Here is a 27,540-nt window from a genome sequence, read left to right as displayed (position 1 = left end):
ATATTATAAACTGATATAGACTGAGAAACTGATATAAGATATTAGCTTTTTTTTTTTAGGCAAAATTGAAATCTTGATCTGCAGTTATTTTTCTTTTCTTATTTTTTTATGTTTTTTTATTTATATTGGGCAGAAATGCAGCCAACCTACTGGGGAACCAACAGACTTGGGAAGTTATATATTTTCAATATTTATTAAATAAATAAATACATATATAAATAAAAACTTTAGTATAATAAATGGTATCACTGATTTTACCACAGTTTGGTTGAATTCTCAAATCTGATTGGTCAGGAGGTGTGTATTATTTTCCTATAGCAGCACGGCTTGGACAGTAGTTCCGGCTGTAACATGAATAATAGGTTTATATTAATGGTATCGTTCTAATAAATTATTCTTTCTGTAGTAACTGTTCATACACAGGGACCTTGGCTGGTGGACGCACCACATGATACAAGAATAATAATAATGTGTTGTTTAACAAAGTAAAACGTATTATCATTGATGTTGTGACTATTTTTGTTCTGAGACATTTATTTAAGATTTATGGAAGGAGTCTTGGTTGTTCGTGAATTTGTAAGAGTCATGGTGCTTTAAATTTTCCCAGCACAGGAAAGGCTTCAGGACAGGAGTTTGCTTTCCGGCTTCTCAGTAAAAAAAACAAGACGTGTGTGTGTGTGTGAGTGAGAGTGAGAGAGAGAGAGAGAGAGAGAGAAAGGGCATGCTGAGGGAATGACTGTTTACTATGACTGTAACATAGGCTAGGTAATAACAGGAACTAATTTGTCTCTCAGATAGTCCACAACATTAAATCTAATTATAAACCATTAAATGTGTAAGATATCACTCATAAATGAAACATTGTAGTGATTAGCAAATTGCTTTGGTATAAGCGGAATAACACACTTCAGACCTTGCAGTTATACGAAAATAACCCACTTCACACTGTGGTGTCACATCACCCATTGCATTATTTTCACATAACAGCACTGTCTGTCGTGTGTTAGTCCTTATTTTACCTAGAAACGTGCTATTACTTTTGATCCTGTGAAAATGGAGGAACTCTGTAAAAAATGGCTCTAATTCCTAAACGGTTAATGCAATATTTTTGTTAAACCCCTTGAATTAAAGCTGAAAGTCTACGCTTCAGTCACATCTTGACTGCTTCATTTCAAATCCACTGTGGTGGTGTACAGAGGCAAAATTACCAAAACTGTGTCACTGTCCCAATATTTATGGACCTGACTGTATGTGCTACTGCAGAAAGCACCACAGATGAAGCCCATAAATATGGGACGGTGAGTGACTATCTACTGCCAGACATAAATGCTAACAAAGGAAACCAACAAGGCTGGCATTTACAAAACATACTTACCAAAGCAGAAATGAACAAGAGGAGGCTATCCCCACATTTTTAACTCAAAACCAGAGATGCCAAGCAGATAGATCCATATTGTATTCATGTAGCCTTGTAGTTGAGAAAGGGTATGATTGCTGTATGACAGCATTTATTGCATATACTGCATGATACATCACTACATGACTTTGATGAAAGAACTCAGAATGAGTGTGCATACACACTTCAGGGTGTTTTACACTGCCCCTGGTGATTATTGCATTTACAAAGTATAGCTCATCTTGTCTGATATCGTGCTGACAAATTTTATGACAACTGTCCAAAGAGAGGTCTTTGAAATGCTGAAATCTCCTGTATCCTTGTGGTACATCTACCAAGTCTGATCAAGATCTAGAGATCCAATAGAGTTTAAAAAAAGAAGAAGAAGAAGAAGAAGGTTGTCTTGCATATCCAGATGCAGTGTTTTTATGCCATAGGACAGGAGTCTTCTTCCCTTGTCCACAAAGGGCTGGTGTGGCTGCAGGCTTTCATTCCAACCAGGAAGGAGTCACACCTGTTTCCAGTTGTTTAATCAGTTCATCTTGGGCTCCAATCAACGATCAAGTGTGCCGCCTGTTTGGCTAGAATGAAAGCCTGCAGCCACATCTGCCTTAGGACTTAGGACAGGGTGTCCAATCCTCCGGAAAGGGCTAGTGTGGATGCTAGTTTTCTTTCCAACCAAGCAGGTGTGGCTCTTGCTTAATTGGAATGAAAACGTACACCCACACTGGCCCTTTGTGGATAAGATTGGACACCCCTGACTCAGGTGTTCCCAATCAAATTTCAGAACAAATAAAAGGACAATGCTTCATTTATTACGGTACATGGTTTTAAAATACTTGTGCAAAGCAAGTACATTTTAAGAAAAACAGTAATTTTGGCATTTAGAATTAGAACCTGAAGAAATTAATGATAAATAAAAGAAAATTATATTAAAATAAAACAAACAAAAACTAAACAAGTGAACACATTTCTTAAAATCACAAATCACCCAAAAATGGCACATTAATCCAACTTTTAAAGAACATTAGGCCAGTATTGTTCTGGTTATAAATCATTTATAAAAACAAATAAACAAACAAAAAACAGAATGAGACAGAAAGAAGAAAAATCACTATTCACATTTTAGTGTGTATTTTGTGTATTTAGGGATCCCAGAGTGTTAGAAATAAAGAAATTATACTATATAATCCTACCTATGAACTGTTAATATCTACAAAGCGCACATCAAATAGTAGTGTTTTCCAAGCAATTCATTATTATGAAACACATTTAAAAGAAGAAATTAGAAATCTATTTACAGTAAAAACATAGCCTGGTACTTCACTTCATTAAATATACAAATTTAAAACAGTTCTCTATGCTGTATAACATTTAAACTAACAAAGAGACTGTTATATACATTTTGGGGCAGGGAAGATTAAAAAACCCGGTTTCATAGACACAGGCTCATCATGCTGTGGGTCAAATACAACACTGACCTAATTTCAGAGACAGCCTCAATATCAAACATCTCTAAACAGCTTGTTAGTTCTTTCTCCATTTGTCCTCTCAGGCACATAAACAGAACAAATAACATTATATGATCGATGTGCTTCACTGAAGTCCTGGTAACTCTGTTCTCCTAAAATACCCACAGTCTTTTTTTTCCCTCCGCAATTATACTCCTGTTTGCTCTTTAATCCAGGCACGGAATTTGGGGACAGTGGTGTAAATTCCAGGTTTGTTTCTACGGGCACATCCATCGCCCCAGCTCACCACGCCTGCCAGAAACATTCGCCCAGCGTCATTAGAGCTGGACAGAGGACCACCTGAGTCACCCTGGGGGAAAAAAAAATATAATATGAATATGTAATATGAGCATTAGTCTCTGTAGGGTCAGATGACTAGAAGTTGAAAAATTCAGAGGGAAAAAAAAAAAAAAAAAAGAAAGAATCTACACCTGACAGGCATCCACCCCTCCTGCTAGAACTCCAGCACACGTCATGCGAGAAGTGATCTGCCCATTCATCAGGGTATCACATACTGTGCTGTTAATGATGCGAACTTCTGCTTTCTGCAGCACTGTTGCACCAGAGCCTGTACATACACGCGCGCACACACACACACGCGCACACACTTACTTTAATATTTATTACACTTAAATATTTATCAAGTCCTTCCAGAGAAACATTTTGCTTGCTCACGCTTTCTTAAAAACGCTGAGCTTTTGTGATGTACATAAGTCCTCTGGCTGACCAACTACACTGATTAGAGTTAGTGATGAACAGTTCACATCATAAGCATTAAACACCAATTAAACTGCGGAACCCACCTCCTTCTCTGGTGGCCCCCCAGCCGGTGATCCACACCGTTTTGCCCACAGGGAAGACATAAGAGGAGGATGGCAAACAGACGGGCCGGATGGTGTCTCTGAAAGTGACAGCTCTGTCCAGTTCCATGAGAGCTATGTCATAATCAAAGGTATATTCATTGTAATTGGGGTGAGCAATGATCCTCTTTATGTAACGCTTTTCTGCTTTATCCATCTGCTTTTGTGTATGGAGCCCCAGATATACCTCCCATGAGCTTGGCTGAGAGAGCCTGTTCATACACACACACACACACACACACACACACACACACACACACACACACAGTTTTTGGACTGCTGAAAGATTTGGAAGACAAATGTTTATTTATTTATTTGGTCTATACAAAAATCTCTTTTGTACATAATCTTAAGGAGTTTAGGGATATAGAAAATAACCAGATAACCAGTAAACATAGAAAATAACCAGATAACCAGTAAAAGTATTTATTGTAAACTGGAACCTAGGTTTTTCAGTTGCACTAATCACACTGGTAGATAAGAAGCATAAAAACTGCAATATTTACCTAATTTTGGGTTCGTCTTGTACGCAGTGAGCAGCAGTTACTAACCAGCGGTCACTGATGATTGATGCTCCACACACATGTGCAGAGTTTTTGATATGAAGGCTGACCTGCCATGGCCACTCCCCCTCCGTTGCATCCTGCCCACCCACAATACGTGAGGTCTTAAAAGGACGCATTCCACATACTAGAAGAGAGGCAAGGAGATAGTATTAGGGTCGTAAACCTCAGGCTTCCACACAAAAAAAATACAATTTCAAGGTAAATGAATTGATACTTGACGATACCATTGAATCTGCTACTGTATGATGGGATATGATACAATTTCGACATATAAGGCAAGAATTTGATATTTGATGATACCACTGTGTGGCAGCAAGGGGATAGTTGAATGTCGGCTATAGATGGGGAGAGGAGGCGGATTGAACTGCCAGGCAACAAGTGATTTTTCCTCACCTGTGTGTTATTGCTGGCAGCCTACTTATATGGTTGTTTTCCTTTCAGTAAAGGCTATGAACTAGAGAGAGAGACAGAGCTGGCAGAGCTGACGCAACAGACACTTGAATTTGAGTTTAAACTTGAATGTGAGACAAACTGTTTGGTCTGTTGGTTTTTGGTGCGGTTTCATTTTGGGAAGTGTGCTCAGCTGAACTTGCGCTAGATAAAAAAGGAAAAATAAAAGCCTGAATTGCTATCAAAAGTTGCCTACCTCCAGAAGCCTCCTTTACTTACTTACACACACAGACACACACACAGACACACACACAGACACACACACAGACACACACAGACACACACAGACACACACAGACACACACAGACACACACACCCAAATCTGCTACGAGACGAGTTTGACTTTTAAGTCAACAGTTCAATATTTGATGACACCACTGAAGCTGCAAAGATTTAGTATCTTTGATCAATGTGTGGCCAACAGAATCTGGTGTAGGCCCACTATTAATTCACAAATGATGATTAACGATCACATCTGGTCGTTACACCACTAGAAATTAATACGCATAACGTGAAAGAATGGGGTGAGGCTGAGGATCAAATATTATATATCAAATCTCAATTTTTTATTTATTTTTATTATTTTTTTTTTTACCATCACACTTGTCCTCGTCAGACCCGTCGGCACAGTCCTTCTCTCCATCACACTCTGGGTTTTGCTTAGTGATACACTGGCCATTGCTGCACTGGAAATTAGTTTCCAGACATATAGAGCCTGAAAGGGAAAAATGGCCAGACATATAAACACTATTACCATATCAATAGTACCATACTAACAAGGTTTATTAATGTATCAACCGTTGTAAAGAGAAATAATCTAATGTAAGATGTAATGACATCATGGAGAACCTTAGTATGAACATGAGGTATTGTTTATTATACAGCAAGAGTTCCAAGACTGCTACTGCATACTAAATTTTGTGTTTTCCTGTAACCTACTTCTTCCACAGTCTGCTTCGTCGGACTTGTCATCACAGTCCCTTTTCCCATCACACCTTTGTTTCTCTGAGATACAGACACCATTTCCACATGTAAACTGTCCTTCTTTACAGGTAGCTGAAAGAAAGAGAGAGAGAGAGAGAGAGAGAGAGACATGACACAAGAGATTAATTCATACAAAGATACAATTACTATACAGGAAAACTGTGCTTAAAGATCACAGTTCTTACCACAATTCATTTCATCAGTTTTGTCTCCACAATCATCAACGCCATCACATTTCCAGAACATTGGCTTACACAGACCATTCCTACAGCTGATCATGTCAGCGTTACAGTCTGTAAGAGTAAAAATGAACATTTAAAAAAAATTTGTATGCGCACACACACTATTTACTTATGCACTACTAATTCATATTAGGTCAATAATAAACTAATACATTTTAATGGCTGTATAATTACAGCTACTAAGTCAAACTGCCTTTATATATAATAGAACAAATATAGGATGTTTAATTGATGGTAGTGTTCACTTCTCAAAGCAAACAGAGCATATTAATGTAAAGAGTGAGCCTAAAAATACTTTGTATTTCTTTGGACTCGGATCAAATACTAAAACTAGACCAGGAAGGAGTGCTGCTGCCTCTGTCTTGTATGAAAAATTTGTTAATTAACATTTGCAACTTCGATTGATGGAAAACCTGACAACTGAGTGTGTGCATGCATTCCAGTTCAGTGTCTTGGGAGTACATACTGCAATTCCTCTCATCACTACTGTCTCCACAGTCGTTCCAGCCATCGCAGCGCAGGGCAGGACTGACACAGCGTTTATTGCTGCACAGGAACTTATCAGGACATGCTGAGGACACAAGTTGGAGCAAGGTGTTTTAATACTAATGCTGGCTGTAGCTACTTTTGGCAATGGAAGATGTGGCATAGATATATCATGAGGTCCTGGTGGAGTCTAGGACTGGGCACTTACGGTTACTGGGCTCAAAGGCCATGAAGTTTGCAATAAAGCCTCGATCGACATATGATGCATCAGAGTGGAAAACTACAGTCATTTGGTTTGAGGTGCTGGCCCGCATGGTGGTAGAAGGCAGTTCACCACAAAGCCTTTGGAGAAACATATAAAAACCTATCAACATATCAAGCATATCAATATATCAAACATATCAACTTATTATTATAGCATCGATTTTCCCAAGAGGACCTGGACAACAAGGCACAAAACAGCCCCAATGCTCTAATGGTGCACTAAAGATGTGCAATACTGAAACTGTGATGATCTTTGCCTCCCAGTAGGTCTTTGTTGACAAAACGATTTTACATACAGTCAGGTCTGTAAGCATTTGGGCATTGACAAAGTTAATTTAGCTTTCTACCACAATATATTGGAGTTGTAATTAAATAAGGAATATGACCTCAAAGTGCAGCCTTTCAGCATTAATTAGAGGATATTTCCATCCAAATCAGGTGAACATGTTGGAATTAAAGAATTTTTTAGTTGTGGTTCCCCCTTTTTAAGAGACTAAACGTAGTTGGACAAACAATCATAAATTAAATTGTCATTTTTAATACTTGGTTGCAAATTTTTTGCAGTCAGTGACTGCCTGAGGTCTGGAACCCATAGACAGCTTTACTGTCTATGCTGCATTCAGTTTCTGCTTGTTCTTGAGATGTTTTGCTTTCAGTTTTGCCTTCAACAAGTGAAATGCATGCTCAATTGGATTCATGTCTGGTGATAGACTTGGCTATCCAGTGAATTTTGAAGCATTTGGCTGAATCTGAGCAGATAATATAGCCCTGTACACTTCAGAATTCATCCTGCTGCTTTTGTCAGCAGTCAATATCAATAAATACAAGATTCCCATGGCAGCCATATAAGCCCATGCCATAAGATGCGGTGGTGTGCTTTGGATCATGAGCAGTTCCTTCCCTTCTCAATACTTTTCTCTTCCCATCATTCTGGTACAAGTCGATCTTTATCTCATCTGTCCATAGGATGATGTTCCAGAACTGTACAGGCCTTTTTAGATTTTTTATTTTTTTGCAAACTCTAATCTGCTCTTCCTGTTTTTGAGGCTTACAGGTTTATATCTTGTGGTAAACCTTTTGTGTTTACTCTGGTGAAGGCTTTTCTTGATTTTTGATACAGATGCGCCTACCTCCTGGAGGGTGTTCTTTATCTGGCCAAGGGAAGGGGTATTTCTTCACCACGGAAAGAATTCATCTTTCATCCCCCACATGTCTTTTGGTGTTCCTGAGCTCACCAGAGCATTCTTTCTTTTTCATTTTTTTTTAATGTACCATAATAGTTGATTAGGCCACACTTCTTTCTGATTGTTTGTTTTGATTTTTCAGCCTAATGGACTCTTTAGACTTCATATTGAGACTTAACAGCAACAGATACCAAATGCAAATGCCACACTTGAAATCAACTCTAGACCTTTTATCTGCTTACTTGTAAGTGAACTTGTAAGGGAATAACACAATAACACACCTGGCCATGGAACAGTTTAGCAGCCAACTGTCCAATTACTTTTGGACCCTTAAAAAAAGGGAGGGCAGGGTATATAAACAGTACTATATTAGTATATTGTTCACCTGATTTGGATGTAAAAGCTGAATGTCTGCACTTTGAGCTCATACTCAGAATGATTTTTGTTAGAAAAAGTAGCTAAAAAAAAGTAGTTTCTATTTTGTGCGAGTTTTTAATTTATTTTACACAATTATTTTGCTTATTTTCATGAAAGTTGACAATATTTCTGGGGCTTGTACACAAGCGAGCACACACACGCGCACACGCACACACGCGCGCACACGCGCACACACGCACACACACGCACACACACGCGCACACGCACGCGCACACGCACACGCGCACACGCACATACACGCGCACACGTACACACACACTTTTAGAAACTTAAAACAAATCCATCAAACGGCCTGGTCACTCACTTTTCATTATTGACCTGGACATAATCGTTCAAACAGTTCCCACCGAGGGACATCATGAATTTAGAGAAGACCAGCTTCACATGCATATTAGATGGCACCTTCAAGACACAAATTCACACAACAATATTATTATATGCAGTTATGGGAGTATTTAGATATTACTTTCAATACAAGAGGCTGTCTAACCTGGATCTTCCATTCACACCTCATAAGCGGTGGATAATATTTCGGATAATTTGGTGATGTAAAGCTCCCAGAAGTTCCTGTCAGAGTTCCACCACATGACACTGCTATAGGCAGGCAGAGACAAGAGAGAGGGGAATATGGTCTTAAATCAGATTCATGAGAAGACATTTTTGAAGGCATTTGTTTTGGCAAAAACTGACTTTATATTGTGGGAAAACGCTGCTAGAGTCTTGGCTTCTCCTTCCTTAACTCGGTAATGCTTGTTGATAATCATCCTACTGTCACCCACTGGTAATAAGCCGTATGGCCTTCCTGCTCAAACCTCATTCAAACCTAGATTCGAACAATATTTGAATATTTTATATTGCATTTAATGAGCATTATGTAACAGGCATTTGTTTGTTTGTTTAATACTTTATTAATCCCACATGGGGCAATTGGTTGTTATAGGCTCACATATCTATATACATATCTATATACTTATTCCTCTGAATGTCTTCAAAATGAAATGAAAGTTATGCTTCTGTGTTTGTGTCTCTGTCTTGAATCAAGTTATTCTGTCAGCTTAACATTGTCATCAGTCAAGACCTTGGTATATGTTCAGTGAAATAAAGTTTGTGAGAGTTAAAACCACTATTTCATTGCTCCCTTAGCAAATTATCTACTTAGCAAATTATCATTACTGTAAGTAAGTAAGTAAAGTGTGTGTGTGTATGTGTGTGTGTGTGTGTGGGTGTGTGTGTGTGTGTGAGAAAGGTGTCTGTCTGTCTGTAACCTGACAAGCTACAAAAATTCTAATGAGTCATTCCAGATGTTTGTGTAAAACATAACTCACACAATGACTGCATGGGAACTTCATTGTAAAATAGGATTTGGAAATTCGTAAAGCTTATAAAAATCATTATGAAAAAATTTCTTATGAGCTTGCCTGACTCAGAATGTCTAAAATGCCTGACTCAGAATGTGCACAGTATAGTGGGACATTTTGGAGCTTATTTCTGTGACAAAATACAAGAGGAGTTTAAGATTCTTTTGGTTAATACTAATTTCCAAAGTTCTTCATTAACCTTCAGCCTTGCACTTTACTGCAAAGAATCAGCATTGTTCTTTGGACTGACATAATGTTTACTATCAACGTTTTATCTGAAGACAGGTGAAATTGCTTGTGACATTACACAATGCAAAAGATTATGTGTTACATATATGTATATATTACACTACCCGTGGTGTACAAGCCAATTCATACATGATGCACTCATATAGGTCATATAACAGTCCGATGATATTTACATTTACATTTATTGCATTTGGAATATGCCCTTATCCAGAGCAACTTAAAGAAGTGCTTTGAAGTCTCTATCAACAAGCACATTATGATACTGGTTCACTAGGTCACAGACTAAGAGTACTATCAGTCTAAAAATCCCTGGGGAGGTAGTATAATATATGGAGGGTGCTAATTTGCGAATGTGATGAATTTGATAATGTCTAACTTTACTACTATCCTGCGTAATAATTAGTTATTACATACTATCAAGCTTAAAGAGAGGGGTTTTTAAAGAAAATGGCCTTTTATATCTTTTCAAGCAATATTACTTAATGATAGTCACACAATGACAGATCCCCCTAAAAGTTAAAAAGTTGATTTTTTTTTTTTTCCATTGCATTGTTGATTGTAAACAGTAAAGATATTCCTATTATCCAGAATACATGGATCTAAGATATTCAATCGTCTGAATAACATTATTGTGACATTATAACTGCACACTGCACAGGTAACATACACATACATATGGCCAAAGGTCACCCATATGGGTGGTTGAATATCCCATTCTAAAACCATGGGCATTATTATGGGGTTAGTCCACCCTTTGCTGCTGTAACAGCCTCCACTCTTCTGGAAATAATTTCCACCAGAATCTGGAACATGACAGTGGGAATTTGTGCCCATTCAGCCACAGAGAATTAGTGAGGTTGGGCAGTAATGTCATACAAGAAGGCCTGGCATACAGTCATCCTAAAGGTGTTCAGTGGGGTTGAAGTCAGGGCTCTGTACAGGCCACTTGACTTCTTCCACACCAACCTTGGTAAACCATGTCTTTATGGACCTCACTTTGTGCAGAGGGGCATTGTCATGCTGGAAAAGGTTTGGGCCCCAAATCTTAATGCTATAGCATACAAAGACATTCTAAACAATTTTGTGCTTCCAACGTTGTGGCAACAGTTTGGGGAATGCCCATATATGGGTGTGATGGCCAGGTGTCTATACTGTATACTATATACTAGGTGTCTGTATATTGTATGTGACTAGGTGAGGAAGACAATGTTGCGGAATCAATCATTTATAAACCTTTCACCTCAGATAGGTATCGTTATTAACTATCTGTGGCAGAATTTGGTTGTTCTTTTTAAGTAGCCTGAATGAGGATCCTTTCATCACACTCAGTATTGTTTGACTCTATAGTATACAGTTGTGGATGAGTAATGACTCATAACTGCACTATCCATTGTCACCTAGAAGAGGATGGGTTCCTTTTTCAGTGTGGCTCCTCTCAAGGTTTCTTCCACATGTTGTCTCAGGGAGTTTTTCCTAGACACTGTAACCTCTGGCTTGCTGATTAGGGATCTAAATCCCATTAGCATATGATAATGAAATATGCATAACATGACAATAAGTGAAATGTACAGGCCAACCTACTGATGGCTCCATAAAAACAGTCCTCATTCATACCTCTAGTACTGCCCCCAGACACCTGAGACACTTGTGCTCTGAAACCAGGATAGTCCCCTAGTTCATTGGTCACCAGAATCACCAGCATCACATTTCCAGAGGAGATGAAGCTGAGAGGGTTATTGGGAGAGTAGTGTCCACATTTCCTATTAGACAAAGAAGGCAATATGATCCAAATATCAAAATATTACATCAATGTTATCTTAATGTTAATATCAACAGGAATCAGGATCAGGAAGTTGTTGCAAGGTTGCAATGGACGTTAACAGGAAACATGGCAAGCAGATCACACCCGACACTCTTGCCAAAGTTATTAAATTCTAAAAGACTGGAAGTGTTGCGGACCAACTGAGAAGTGGACATCCACGAACATCCACTGACAAAGGTACAACTGACGTGGTGCTGGCAAACATAGTCCCCTATGTATGGAGACTTTTGGGACACCTTGTATTACAATGTATTATAAAAAAAATTGTAAAATGAGCTAACCAATGCATGCATACACGCACACATGCCATATCTTTAAATATGTGCTGACTTGGCTCTTTTTTCAGGCCATGATTCTATGTCAGATAGCAAACTACCAGGTGTTCATACCTGCTGGGAGCAAAAAAGACACACAGCATTAGCAAAGTAGCTGGCTAACATTACTAGCTGGAAATTCCAAATGGACTAATCTGGTTAATTCTTTGTATGCATTTGAGAATTGGCTTTGTGTGCTATACTTTGTTATTTGGAGTTCTCAGATTAACACATTTGTCCAATATATGTGCCCAATGGTAAACTGAAGCTGTATGTAGTCACTGTTAATGATAGGCACATATGAAAGAAAAACATGCACAATATGGAGTCGTCTACAATAATGCTGTGAGTAACAATGTCAATAGCTCTTAACATGTCTCCAACAACATGTCAACAGCTCTTAACATGTCTTAAACAAACCTGCAACCTTAAGCAAAGGTGAATGGATGCAAGCTCTTCCCCATGAGCATCTTATTTACATGTTGCATACTGTAAATAGAACATGCCCCCAATTTATCTTAATATATGTCTACTTTTCATGAAACATGCCCAGATGTATGCAGGTGTTGCTAGAGAGAGGAAATGACAGAAAAACATTCAGCAGGGCAGTCAGTCAAGGTCCGGGGAAAATAAGTAAATAGGGAAAATGTAAACTGAAAAGCTAAGTTAGAGAAAGCCACAAAAATGTGTGCATAAAATGAAGACATGCAATAAAACATCAACTGTTAACACAGCTTTCTTTTCCTGATATTTACATCAAGATGTGTTAAACGAATTAGAATATGGCACCTTTTGTTTGAACCCACCCATTTTTCAAGTGTTAAAAAATATTGGAACATGTGACTGACAGGTGTTTCTTGTTGCCCAGGTGTGCCCTCTTAGATTGATTGTTTAAACAATTAATAGGTTTGAATGTCTACTCTTGGTTTGAGTCCTGGGTTTTGCCTGTGAAGACTGTGTTTGTTGTTAAAAAGGATAAACCATTATTAAGACCAGAGAACTGTCCATGGGAGAAAAGCAAGCCATTTTGAAGCTGAGAAAAGAGGGGGAAAATTGATGGAAACTGCACAAACTTTGGGCATAGCCAATGCAACAATTTGAAATGTCCTGAAAAAGAAGGAAACCACTGGTATACTAGCAACTAGACATTGACTAGGTCGACCAAGAAAACAACAGCAGTTGATGAAAAACATTGTGAGAGCTTTGAAGAAAAACCCCAAAATAACACTCACTGATATCACCAACAACCTCCACAGGGCACGGGTGAAGGTATCACACTGTTTGAAGAAGTTTTTAAAAGCAGAAAAATAGAGGCTATACCACAAGATTCAAGCCACTCATCATTAGTAAGAATCAGAAGGCCAGAATGGAATTCACAAAGAATTACAGAGAAGAGTCAGAAAAGTTCTGGAACCAAGATTAACCACTACCAAAGTGATTGAGAGGCCAAAGTGTGGAGAAAGAAAGGATTTAGTGAAAATCGGAAGTCTACAGAAACATTATGTCTGCCAATTTTCAAAGAAATGCATCCAATCTGATTGGGAGGAACTTCATTATGCAGCAAGACAATGACCCAAACACACTGCCAACACAAAAAGGACTCCACCAGGGGAAAAAGTGAAAGGTTTTAGACTGGCTAAGTCAATCACCAGACTCAATTGAGCATGCATTTCATCTCCTGAAGAGGAGACTGAAGGGAGAAACGCCAAAAAAAAACCAACAACTGAAGGAAGCTATGGTACAAGCCTGAAAAAGCATCACAAAAGAAGAATGCAATAGTTTAGAGATGTCAATGCATTACGGGCATGATGCAGTTATTGCAAGCAAGGAATATGCAACCAAATATTAAGTGTTATTTACTTTAATACTATCTGTTCCAGTACTTCTGCTCACATAAAAATTGAGTGATCTCCCACCAAAGATGCCATATTCCAAGATGTTTAACACATCTAGATGTAAAAATCAGGAAATAAAAGATCTGATCTATCGTCTCATATTCATCTTTTGATCTCAAATGTCTTCAGTTAATAGCAAAAACAAAAGAATTGGCCACCCCACTGCACTCTTACACTGTAGTTGTTCCTTTTCTTTTTTCTTTTTTAATATATATTTATTTTTATTTTGTTCCATTTATAATGTTAAATTACTTTTAGTATAGTTCTAACTCTCTGTGCTGCTGTAATAGATGACTTTCCCTCCCGGATGAATAAAGTGATAGATCGATAGATCAATCTATCTATCCATCTATTTATCCTGCCCTATCAGAAAACATTCATTCATGATACATTGGTGAAAAAAGTCACTAGTTTGTATGATAACTTGATGGGTTAAATGTTAACAGGTTCTCAAATGAATGATTAGTCTATGAAATGAAAGTTCTCGTTTTAAAATTCATGCAATATGTGCAGCAAGTACAAGTACCAATCTAGCTACAAATTGAACTGAACCATCTTCTGGCAGTTATGTGAACTATACTTGTAGCTAGATTTTTATTCCTTTTACATATAAACAAACGCATTAGGTTCTCCACTGACTCAATTATTGCTTATAATTATTATTGCTAATCGTTTAGTTTTTGCACTTAATGACTTTGATCATTAAATACTCCTTAAATAATTTTTTGACTTGCCACTAGAGACCATTAGATTAATCAGTGCAGCACAACTGGTCACTATTTGCCAAGAGGGCTCTAAATCTACAAAAGTGTCCTACTGCAGAATTAAATAAGGACAACTACTGCAACTGTCAAATGCTCATCAGATGTGCTACAGTATATTCATGACTAATGGGTAGAATAGTTTGAACATATGCAGATATGTTTTCTTTCAGATTTCATGATGGGATGTATTATAAACAAGATATACATGTATATTAATGACCATTTACATCCTATCCAACATTTTAAAATCTATTCTTAAAAAAAAGAAAAAGAAAAAGAAAAGAAGCACTTCAAACTTACTCAGCCATGAGCCGGCTCTCAACTGCCACCAGCGAGTCATACACTTTCATGAAGTCATTCTTGCAGTTTTCCTCCATATTGAAAGTAGTGAATTCCAGCTTGATGACGTGGCCAGGGTCAGCTCGTAACTGCCACTGCGCAAACGTATTTTGTGGGTATGGGTAGTTAGGAAACCCAGGTGACATGATATCAATGACTTCATTAGGCCTGGTGTGCACAGCATACTTGTAATACGCTGTAGAGACACATAACTTCGTATCATTCTGTACATATAGCCCACATACAGATAGCTATGATTTCCATTAAAAAAAATTTTTTTTTTTTAAAAATCACATAAGTACAACTTACAAGGTTTTCCAAACATCCGTGAATCTAAAGCTATAAACAGAAAAAGATCCAAAGAGGAAATGAGATGGTAAGATGACAAAAATGTGATATGGTTTAAAATAATGCATAGAACCATGCAATCATTATGTACCTGAAGTATCTATTCTACTAAACATCAGATTTCCTGTTGGGTCTTTTAGACGCCGCTCCTTGTGCTTGTTTAACATTTCATCCGTGGTCTTCATGGCGTTATCCACAGCAGTTTCCTGTGACGCTGGAACATGGAACTCTGACAGATAATATGCTATTACACTGCCTTCACTGGAGATAGAGGGAAGAAAGACAAAGGTATTATACAAATTTAAATAATATGCAATAGGTTTTACCCACAAAAAATGTTGGATTAAAAACTAGTAACTACTAAATGTTGATATAGCACCTTCCCAATATTGAGTTATTTTTAACTCAGTGCATTAGTGATTAGTGATATATATATATATATATATATATATATATATATATATATATATATATATATATATATATATACACACATACATACATACATACATATATATATATATTACACACACAGTTGGTCCAGAAGTATTTGGACAATGACGGAGTTTGTGTGAGTTTGCCTTTATACACCTCCACAATGGATTTGAAATAAAACAATCAAGATGTGATCGAAGTGTAGACTTCCAGCTTTATTTTAAGAGGTTCCACAAAAATATGGCATTTACCATTTAGGAATTACAGCCATTTTCAACAAGGTACCTCCATTTTCAGGGGCTCAAAGGTATTTGGACAAAGTGAAGTAATTGTAAATATAACCATAACTTTAATACTTGGAAGAAAATCCTTTGCAGTCAATGAGTGCCTGAAGTCTGGAGCCCATGTTCTCAAAACTCAAATTCTGAGTTTCCTCCGTGGAGATGCTTTGCCAGGCCTTCACTGCAGCCACCTCCAGTTGCTACTCGTTTGTGGGTCTTTCTGCCTTCAGTCTGGTCTTCAGTAAGTGAACCCAAGCTCAATTGAACCCATGCTCTATTGAGTTGAGATCGGGTGACTGACTTGGCCGTTGAAGAATATTCCATTTCTTTGCCTTCAAAAAGTCTTGAGTTGCTTTCGCAGTATGTTTAGGGTCATTATCCACCTGCACTGTGAAGCAGCGTCCTCTCTGTTTTGTAGCATTTGGCTGAAGGTGAGCAGAGAGTATAGCCCTATACACCTCAGAATTCATCTTGCTACTTCTGTCAGCAGTCACATCATCAATAAACACCAGTGAGCCCGTTCCACTGGCAGCCATACATGATGTGGTATACTTTGGATCATGAGCTGTTCCTTTCTTTCACCATACTTTTCTCTTCCCATCATTCTGGTACAAGTTAATCTTGGATTCATTAGTCCGAAGAATCGTATTCCAGAACATGGGAGGCTTTTTTTAGATGTTTTCTGGCAAAGTCTAATCTGGCTTTCCTGTTCTTGAATGTTACCAGTGGTTTGCACCTTGTTGTAAACCCTCTGTATTTACATTCATGAAGGCGTCTCTTGATTGTAGATTTTGACAATGATACGCCTACCTTCTCCAGAGTATTCTTGACTTCTGTTGATGTTGTGAAAGGGTTTTTCTTCACCAAAGAAAGGATTCTGCGATCATTCACTTTAGTTGTCTTCCGTGGTCTTCCAGGACTTTCGATGTAGTTGAGCTCACCAGTGCTTTCTTTCTTTTTAAGAATGTACCCAACTGTTGATTTGGCCACACCTAAGGTTATCTCTCTTATATGTTTTTTCAGCCTAATGATGGCCTCTTTCACTTGCATTGAGATCTCCTTGGGCTTTATATTGGTAGCTCCAGTCGAACAGCTGCCAAATGCCAACTCAATACCTGATATCAACTCCAGACCTTTTATCTGCTTCATTTGTCTTGAAGTAATGAGGGAATGGACTGCACCTGGTCAATTAACTTCTTGTCAATCTATTGTCCAAATACCTTTGAGCCCCTGGAAGTACTTTGCTTAAAATGGCTGTAATTCCTAAATGGTAAATGCCATATTTTTGTGGAACCTCTTAAAATAAAGCTGAAAGTCTACACTTCAATCACATCTTGATTGTTTTATTTCAAATCCATTGTGGAGGTGTATAAAGGCAAAATCACAAAAACTCTGTCATTGTTCAAATACTTCTGTACCTGACTGTGTGTATGTATGTGTGTGTATATATATATATATATATATATATATATATATATATATATATATATATATATATATATATATATATATATACACACACATACATATACACACACAAACATACACACACACAAACACAAATCAGCCATAACATTAAAACCACTGACAGGTTAAGTGAATAACCTTGATTATCTCGTTACAATGGCACCTCTCAAAGGGTTGGGATACATTAGGCAGCAAGTGAACAGTCAGTTCTCGAAGTTGATGTGTTGGAAGTAGGAAAAATGGGCAATGTGACATGCGCCAAATTGTGATGGCTAGACGACTGGGTCAGAGCATCTCCAAAATGGCAGGTCTTGTGGGGTCTTCCTGGTATGCAGTGTTTAGTACCTACCAAAATTAGTCCAAAGAAGGACAACTGGTGAACTGGCGATAGGGTCATGAGCGCTCAAGGCTCACTGATATGTGTAGAGCGAAGGCTAGCCTGTGTGTTCCGATCCTACAGAAGAGCTATTGTAGCACATATTGCTGAAAAAGTTAATGCTGGCTATGATAGAAAGGTGTCAGAACACACAGTGCACCACAGCTTGCTGCGTATGGGGCGGAGTAAGCCGCAGACTGATGGCACCAGGATGCACCATGGGAAGAAGGCAAGCTGGCGGAGGCAGTGTGATGCTCTGGGCAATGTTCTACTGGGAAACCTTGGGTCCTGGCATTCATGTGGATGTTACTTTGACACATACCACCTACCTAAACATTGTTGCAGACCAAGTACTGCACACTCCTTCAGTAGGATAATGCACCCTGCCACACTGCAAAAATTGTTCAGGAATGGTTTGAGATACATGACAAAGAGTGCCTCTAAATTCCCCAGCTCTCAATCCGATTGAGCATCTCTGGGATGTGCTGGACAAACAAGTCCGATACACGGAGGCCCCACCTCGCAACCTACAGGACTTAAAGGATCTGATGCTAATGTCTTTTCAGATTTTCAGATACCACAGCACACCTTCAGAGGTCTTGTAGAGTCCATACCTCTATACCTCTGTATATATATACACACACACACACACACACACACATATACATATATATACATATACATATATATACATATACGCATACATCCACACACACATTTTTTTATGTATATATATATATATATATATATATATATATATATATATATATATATATGTATGTACGTACGTATGTTTATGTATGTACGTATGTATATGTGTGTGTGCGTGCATATAAAAAATATATATATATTTCTAAGACCCATTTTCAAATGCTTAACAAACCATCACAAATTTTCTAGTTTTCTATCTCAATTACCATCACATTAGTACAATTTACAGCAGCTAACCGAAAATATATTATTTGTGAAAATACATTCATTTTAAATTTTATCTTAACTGGGCAATGTCTGTGAGCTTATTTCAGGACATAGCTACACACTATAACTACAGTAAGCAAGCTAATAAGCTAACAAAAATAACATCAACTAACTTCAAGGAACCAACTGAGATTTACCATTAATTACCTGCAAACAGCCAACAAGTTGGGAGATATAGCTATGTTTATGGAAAGGAAAGCAGGCTGGATATCAGCTCAGAATGATATCAGCTCAGAAAGTTCTGTCCATTAAAAACGCCACCATGAGACCGGAATATCTAATAGAACCTGTTGGGTTGTTAACCCAATAATGAAACAAATAACCCAATTACACTGCCAAATATGTGTACCTCAGTGGCTGTGATTAAAGAACAATGCAAATGGTTTTTTTTTTAACACTGTAGCAGCAGACTCATTGTTATCAGACTTAACAATATGTTCTTTGAAAGGTGGTTCCTCTGAATTCGCATTGTATGACCAGGACAAAAAGTACAGTGGGGAAACATGTATATGTTAATTTTCTCTTTACAGTATAGTCAAGTTCACAGAATAATGACAGTACCTGAAGGCTTGCACTGTAGAATCAACATAATATTTAGACAGCTGAGGGATCCTGGAGTAGAGTTCTCTTAACTAAAAAATGAACAATATTAGGACACAAATATTTCCAATATAGCAAACAATAAGCAAACTGAGGCTGATTTAGCCATGTGTTCTGACAATAGGTCTTACCTGAGCTACTACCTGCTTGGCCAGGGCCTGAAACTCTGTACTATTGGGGTTCTCATAAGCATCCTTAAAGACTTCATTTGTGATGTTCATAGAGCCGGCATACATCTTTTTCACCTTGGTGTCCTTTCGGACTAAAAGTTCACACATAGATGTTAAATCTTTTAACAATTGTTGCTAAACATCTCAACAGTTGTCAGAATTTAAGGTTGTTCCCTATAAATGAAATGAACAGAATCAAATGTATTCACTTCTTACAATCACAGGGAAAAGAAAGTATACCCTCATTAAGTTCTATGTTTTTATTTTTCAGGGCCTAAATTACAATTGTGTGGTACTCACCAACTTCTATATACAAACAAATAATCTCAGGTGACAACAAAAAAGCACAACAGATTTCAATATGTAGTGATTTTTCCCAAAAACTAAGCCAACATTCAGAAACCAGGTTGGAAAAATAAGTACACCTTATAATTCAGTAACATGTAGAATCACCTTTAGCAAACAATAACTTGAAGTAAAGGTTTTCTGTAGGAGTTCATCAGTCTCTCACACCGTTTTGGAAAAATACTGGCAAACTATTCTTCACAGCATTGCTTCAGTTCATTGATGTTGAGGGCATTCATTTATGCACAGCTCTCTATATAAGATCTTGCCACAGAACCTGAGTGGGGTTGAGGTTTGAAATTTGACTTGACCATTCCAACAACTTTTCTTCTTTAGCCATTCAGATGTCGATTTGCTGGTGTGCTTCGGATCATGGTCCTGTTGCAGGATCCAATTTCAGCCCAGGTTAAGCTGCTGGACAGATGCCCCGATATTTGTCTAAAGCATATTCTGGTACAAAGTAGAGTTCATCTTTGTCTCAATGAGTACAGATCCTGTGACTGCAAAACAGTAATCACTCCCCAAATCAACATCCCCCACCATGCTTGACTGTTGGTACGAGGTTTTTGTAGTGATATGCTGTGTTTGGTTTTTGCCAAACACGGCGCTAGGCATGATGACCAAATATCTCCACCTTGGTCTCATTACTCCAAAAGATATTGTTCCAGAACATTTGTGATTAGGGGAAGTTCATTCCACCACCTAGGTGCCAGAACAGAGAAGAGTCTCGATGCATGCCTTCCTTGTACCCTGACAGATGGTGGGACCAGTCAAGCAGTGCTAGAGGATCGGAGGGAGCACGGTGCCATGCGGGATGTGATAAGTGCTTTGAGATAAGTGGGTGCTGGTCCGTTTGTGGCTTTGTAGGCAAACATCAGTGTTTTAAATCTGATGCGGGCAGCTATAGGAAGCCAGTGGAGGGAGCGTAGCAATGGGGTGGTGTGGGAGAACTTAAGAAGGTTGAAAACCAGTCATGCAGCTGCATTCTGGATCAGTTGCAGAGGACGAATGGCGCTCAGAGGCAGACCTGCCAGGAGTGAGTTGCAGCAGTCCAGTTTTGAAATGACAAGGGACTGAACAAGCACCAGTGCGGCCTTTGTGGAAAGAAATGGATGAATTCTTCTGATGTTATAAAAGGAGAAATCGGCATGATCAGCATGTCAGATTAGCAATGTGAGAGGAAAAGGACAGTTGACTGTCCATGGCTACCCCAAGGTTGCGTACAGTAACCGAAGGCGAGATCAGAGAGTTGTCCAGGGAGACTGCAAAATCCTGAGATGGGGATGAATCACCTGGGATGAACAACAGTTCAGTTTTGCTGCTATTAAGTTTCAGCTGATGAGCTGTTATCCATGATGAGATGCTTTTATAGAGGTAGTCACACTTCTTGCTGACTAAAAAACCATGTGCATTTCATTAGTAACTCCTGGCTGCTAATTACTCGCTTAATGATTGTGGAAGTAGAAAGGGTACTTATTTTTAGAAAGAACTTATTTTTCCCACTTGGTTTCTGAAGGTTGGTTTACTTTTTGGGAAGAAATGACTACATATTGAAATCTTTTTTGGGTTTTTTTGGTCATCTGAGGTTATTTGTTTATAGAAGTTGGTGAGGACTACACAATTGTTACTTTATGAATGATTCTTGATTACAAATTCAATTTTTTTTTTGGTCTTACATAATGCAATTATAAATAAATTGCATAATTTTTCAAAGTTTTTTTATTTATTATAATGGACTTTGGAAAATGCAGATGTGCAAATATAGTAACAGCACCATCTATAGCAAATAGTGCAAACAATGGTTCTTTTAAATAAAGAATGTTTAAAGAAAGGATATTTAAAAAAAAAAAAAAAAAAAAAAACACTGTTTGCACTATTTGCTATAGATGGCACTGTTGTGGTTTTTGCACAACTTGGTGAATCCTTCTTTCTCGACAGAGTAAACGGGGACCGTTCGTGACATGAAATGCCACCGTAACTGAAGTCAGCTTGGGGTATTCTTCTCAAATCCAAGTTTCCTTCCCCGTTTATGGAGTGACGTCAAATCAGCATGGTTGCGCACAGCATCAGAAATAATCAAAGTAAAACTTCTTACCTTTAAACGAGTTATTCTATATATACAAGTATTAGCTTTAGATTAATCAACATACAGACATATTCATTTGTTAAATCTAAAACACTGACTATACAGTTCGCTGTTTGAAAAAGAACCTATACATCACTCACATTAGGGCGTCAATTTTCCCACTTTGTCTGTCAAACGTGCCGAGGTTGAAAATGACGTAATTCCGACCGGCGAATTACCGCTTAGGATGTAATGAGGCATTATATTTTACAAAAACTTTTTCATCTTACTTTTCAAACCTGTACCAATTCTATATCTCTGAAGTGACATTTTAACCTTTCTTTGCTATGAGCTCAGTCCTCAGCAAAGTGCTGCCTGTTTATCTTGGCAGTTTTTTAATCTAAGCATGCAGTATTTGAATGTAGCGCGGGCTGTAGGAGGCATTTATCAGGTTAAGAAGGCTGTGTCTTCCCTTCATATTGGTTTAAACTTTTAAATAGCATTTATAGATGTTTTAATTTAAAAAAATTAAATATGCACATATAAACATGTACATCTCGATTAGAACATTTTGAAAATCGTGTAATTTAGGCCCTGATAAATAAAAACGTAGAATGGAAGGAGGGTGTACTTTCTTTTTCCTATGACTGTATGTGGTACTTCCAAAGTGAGGATTTACCATTTACCAACTTTTTTCAGACATGTTACAGATTGTTTGTTAACATCCCTATTTGCCCTAACAGTGACTATGGGCATTTGGACCAAAGTGTAATTTCATGCCTAGTACATTGTGTGGATGACATTTAAATGAATAATGAATTATGTGGATGGGGAAACTGCACAAAACAAGAACTCACAGTGAAAATGCCACACAAGAAGTCCTGTCATCAAAGCCACAACAGCTGCAAAGATGACTATGCCAATAATGGCACCAATCTTCCCTGGACGCTTCTTCTTCTCCAGCTTTTTGGAATCTGTTGCTGGCAGAAATGTGACTGCTTGGTCCCAGTCCTTGTCCTAAACAAGCAAGCAACAAAGAATCAAATGCTGCCATCACATTTCATAATAACCTTCTTACTGTTATCTATAGGTACTGTGATGAATTTTCCCCAATGTTGTTTTTTCAGTTAAGAGCTTTCTGTATTTCTTTTTTCTGATTTTGTCTTTTGAGCTTATGTCAGCTCCTCTTCTGGCTAGGTCTAGTCCTACAAAAAGGTAGGCAAGCTGTCTTTTTACCAAATTAATAAATATTTATAATATTCATTACTTACACATGGGTACATTCAAAAGCCAATACAATGTCCTTTGAGTTGGTATAACAAATCTAAACAGGAAAATATGACAAGGTCTAATCTTAACAAGCTTCACTGGCAAAACTCGTGTCCCTAAATGGGTAAAAAGCCATTCGCCGCCGCATGATGGTAGGCAGTTAAATGAAAGGACAGTAGAGCTCATTTTAATATATTTTATTAAACCAGACATGATCTGTGTACTGCTCCACAAGCACCATGATTTAGATGTATGCACAAAATGCACGAACACAAAGCAACATTCATGATTCACATGTAAAAACAAAGGTGCCACTCTGTCATTCCTGCATGCATACATATCCCGTACATATATACAGATATGTACAGTGGGGTCCAAAAGTCTAAGACCTTAAAAACCTGGGATTTTTCTTTTCATTGAAAATTGGAAATAAACAGAAGGTTTTGGAATTTTGAAAATATTTAAAACATTTTAAAAGAAAGTAAATGTTCAATATCTAATATTCAAGATTCTGCACTATTTCTAGATCCCTATTTAAATGTAATTTAAACTACTCATGCCTTATCTCTTCTATTGAAGCATGTGTTCAGATGATACTTGGGTGGATTTGATCTAAAATCATCATAAGGTTTCATAAGGTTTTGTGAAGTCCATGTCAGCTCAAGTGCACAGTGCCATCAATGCAAAAAAGGGGACATACAAAATACTAAGAAACTCTATAATTCATGTAAATATTTAAAAGATTCTACTTTTCACTCAAGTTGCTGTCAATAATATAATAGTAAGTAGTAAGATATTTATAATTATAATATTTATAATTTGTCCATTTTGTCCAACTACTTTTGAGCCTGTGAAAATGGAGGGGCTCTGTAAAAACGGCTGTGATTACTAAACAGTTTATGAAATATTTTTTAACCTCTAGAATTAAAGCTGAAATTCTACACTTCAATCACATCTTGTTTGCATCATTTCAAATCCACTGTGATGGTGTACAGAGGCAAAAATCACAAAAATTGTGTCACTCTCCAAATACTTACAGACATGCCTGTATATAATTAAAATACTACTAGGAATAGATCTGGAAAGATACAGATGTAATCAAAGGTACTGAAACTATGAGTCAGCCGTACTTTCCAAGTTTGGCATTTGGCAATCTAACACACTAAAATGACATCATGACATCAACGTGCTGAGTTTCTGTTATCTTGTGTTTGTTTGTTTACCCAAAAATGCTACATCAACCAGCAATTGATGTGCTAGGCCATATTAACAAACAGATGTCTTAGTGATATTCTTTGTTCCCAATCCTACATTTTCAATCCTTTCTACCCTGAAAACATAACTTAATTTTTCAAACTGACCCAAATTGCTTCAACTAATATGTTTAATTAACCAAACTGATCATTGTATTTGAAAATTATGAATGGTTCACTCCCGAAGGTGAAATGTGTCATGTATACAGAATAACAGGCATGGTCCTCAGCACTGCATAGCATAGTCATAAGTCATATATAGAAAGGCTATCCTCAAGGGTCGAACAGTGGGCATGATCACCGCACAGAAACTGAGAGTCAAACATTTAAAAGGGTAAGTCACTGATCTAATAAACATTTTTGCTTATCTAAAGTGTTTGATCAATCCACTCCTGACCAAAACCTCACAGTGACAAATGGTACAGATGCACCTCGAAGAAATATCTACTAAACACCTTCAGGGCAGGGGAGGTCATAAATAAAAAGCTTTTTGATGACAGTACTACATTCCAAGTGATTTGAGTGTAAAATTTGTAATCAGGCATTAATGGCTACACATAATGACACAAGCTTTTGTCATAAATTAGATTAGGCCATTACCCAGTTCATTCACTTTGACTAAACTGACATGACCATAACTAACCACTTTATTAAGGTTGAACTTTTCTAAAATTTCTAAAACCCATAAATCATTTTTAAACAGAACTGAGGAAGTTATGGAAACTAACCCACTCACTCACATCTTCATGCTAATTGCTTTTAATTATCTCTGTGCACAGGACCAGGCCTGCCCCCACTGTGCACTAAAATACACAGCCAAAGCAATGTGCCTCTGCTGAATGAGGAAAAAAAAAAAAAAAACTAAGGTGCATGGTTTCATATGTACTGTTGTTTCAGTAAAACATTGCTGGTCTAACAATAGCACCAAGACGGTTTTTGAGGACTGAAACCTGTATGCAGGAACACATGATAAAACATGCTTGCCTAATAACTTAAGAGACACGTTAACTGTCTGAAGAAATACACGCCAAGACACGCTTCCCTAACATACTGAAGAGACACATTCCAAATGTCACTAGTGTATGCGCCATTGTAAACGCTCACGTACATGTCAGATCTCAGTATTCCATTAGGCAAAGACTATGATGCAGACAGAATCCACTGAGAATAGCAAACTGAGTTCAGAATTTTATCCTTCAGGGGCAGAGTCCATTTTGTAATTCCAGCCTATAATTCCAGTCATTCACATAGGAGGAGGAGAATAGCCTTTAGCTTGTTAAGGTTAACCAGTTGGAGTCCTCACTGCATTCTTCTCATGTCAGAAACTTAACAGCAATACCAGGATCACATAAAAAGACCAGAATGTGATCGATTTGATCCTTCACAGAATTCTTATTACATTAAGATTTCTATGCTCAAAGTGAAAAATATTAATACTGTGATGAAATATCACAAACGTTCAATAAAATAATGTCATACACACACATTATGTATAATTATATATATATATATATATATATATATATATATATATATATATATATATATATATATGAAATCTCACTGGTATGCACTACTGAAGTTTATTACTAATATTAAAAAACACAGAACTAGAGTCAACTTTACCACTCTTAGCACCTCAATAACAAAAGGTAAATATTTTCCTAAAAATAAAGGATGTAATCTGATAATGAACGAAAAGAACAACTCCAGCATTTGGACCATTTCCCTTTTTAAGAATAATGTGGTGGACAGATTATCAAATAAGAAATTTAACACCAGTTTAACGCTTCTTTCAAAAATGTCCTTCGAACACAGTGTTGGCTTATTTATAATATGTGTGTTAGCTTAATGATCAACCTCTTTCAGTGAAACACTGGCCCTTCATTTCCAAAGCATAACAACGGGTGAAGAATTAAGAACACACTGAAACTAATTTCATTTGTTTCTGGAAGATCAGCAGAGTTAGGGGCTCTAATCTGAGTTTTCAGTATTTCTGATAGACCATAGTAATGTTAAAAAATAGTATAGATTTAAATAGTATTTAAAAATAGTATTAGTCTGATATTTTTTTTTCTTAAATTTATAAACATGATCAAGTCTGGCATTTACAGATCACTTGTAGAAAATGATCCCAAATAAACTGATTTGTAGTTTGAAACTCAGAAACAGGCTGGGAGAAGAGAAAGAGTAGAATAGTAATAATCCCATGTAGCTACTTTTATTATCTACCAGACTTTCGGGCAGACAACTACGTAGATTGCTATTTTAGCTAAGCCTAAAACGAACGACAGTTGCGTAACACGAACAGGATAAACACAGGTGTAATCCTCCATCAAACGGGGGAAACAGGTTAGAGAAAGGCCTACCGAAGACTTCGGAGTGTAACGCATTCCTGCATCCATTGGGTCCATGACTTTAAGGAGAACTGCCGATTTGTGCTTCTTGTTTCCCGCCTTGCTCCTCTGATTTCACTCCTTTTGGAACAATTCAGGTAGAGTAAAACCAGTCCTCAAACCAGTCTTACTTAAAGTTGTCGACAGTGGGTGAAACGAGTATCCTATATGGCCCCAAGCAAACAAAATTTCAGTGAAAACGCAGTGGTTAAAGATAAACGACGCAAATACGAATAACCAAAACTATACACTGTAAAATCAAGAGCTATTTCGTTTAAAGATATGGAATGAGCACGACAAATTAAGATTTGTCTTCGAAAACACCCGGAATATGTCATCTACCTGTGTGAGAGAAAAAATACTTCCGGATTCAGGTTACAATGGGCGTGTCCCCAAGAGCGATACTCACCTGTCTCAGGGTCGCGCCCAAGTAG

The 27,540-nt window shown here is 37.6% G+C and overlaps 1 protein-coding gene across 3 annotated transcripts; it reads right to left on the bottom strand.

Annotated features, from left to right (window-relative positions):
- Positions 1 to 1,481: 1,481 nt before the first annotated feature.
- On the bottom strand, positions 1,482 to 27,540 carry st14a (ST14 transmembrane serine protease matriptase a). Of its 3 annotated transcripts, XM_026914114.3 has the most exons (20): positions 27,449 to 27,540; positions 27,080 to 27,270; positions 23,046 to 23,205; positions 19,740 to 19,870; positions 19,570 to 19,640; positions 15,563 to 15,732; positions 15,433 to 15,462; positions 15,085 to 15,319; positions 11,604 to 11,749; positions 8,873 to 8,976; positions 8,687 to 8,784; positions 6,705 to 6,838; positions 6,477 to 6,581; positions 5,954 to 6,061; positions 5,724 to 5,840; positions 5,380 to 5,499; positions 4,274 to 4,457; positions 3,711 to 3,979; positions 3,339 to 3,475; positions 1,482 to 3,217 (listed from the first exon to the last, which is right to left on the bottom strand). In XM_026914114.3, the coding sequence occupies exons 2-20, from the start codon at positions 27,122 to 27,124 to the stop codon at positions 3,056 to 3,058; spliced, it is 2,526 nt and encodes an 841-aa protein (XP_026769915.1). In that variant the 5' UTR covers positions 27,125 to 27,270; positions 27,449 to 27,540; the 3' UTR covers positions 1,482 to 3,055. The 3 variants fall into 3 exon arrangements, with proteins under 3 accessions (XP_026769915.1, XP_026769914.1, XP_026769916.1); XM_026914113.3 differs by lacking the exon at positions 27,449 to 27,540 and having other exon boundaries at positions 27,080 to 27,442; XM_026914115.3 differs by lacking the exon at positions 27,449 to 27,540 and having other exon boundaries at positions 8,873 to 8,973; positions 27,080 to 27,442.

This window comes from Pangasianodon hypophthalmus, chromosome 6 (assembly GCF_027358585.1).
Source record: "Pangasianodon hypophthalmus isolate fPanHyp1 chromosome 6, fPanHyp1.pri, whole genome shotgun sequence".
NCBI classification, from domain to species: Eukaryota; Metazoa; Chordata; class Actinopteri; order Siluriformes; family Pangasiidae; genus Pangasianodon; species Pangasianodon hypophthalmus.
This window is presented reverse-complemented; position numbering and strand designations above follow the sequence as displayed.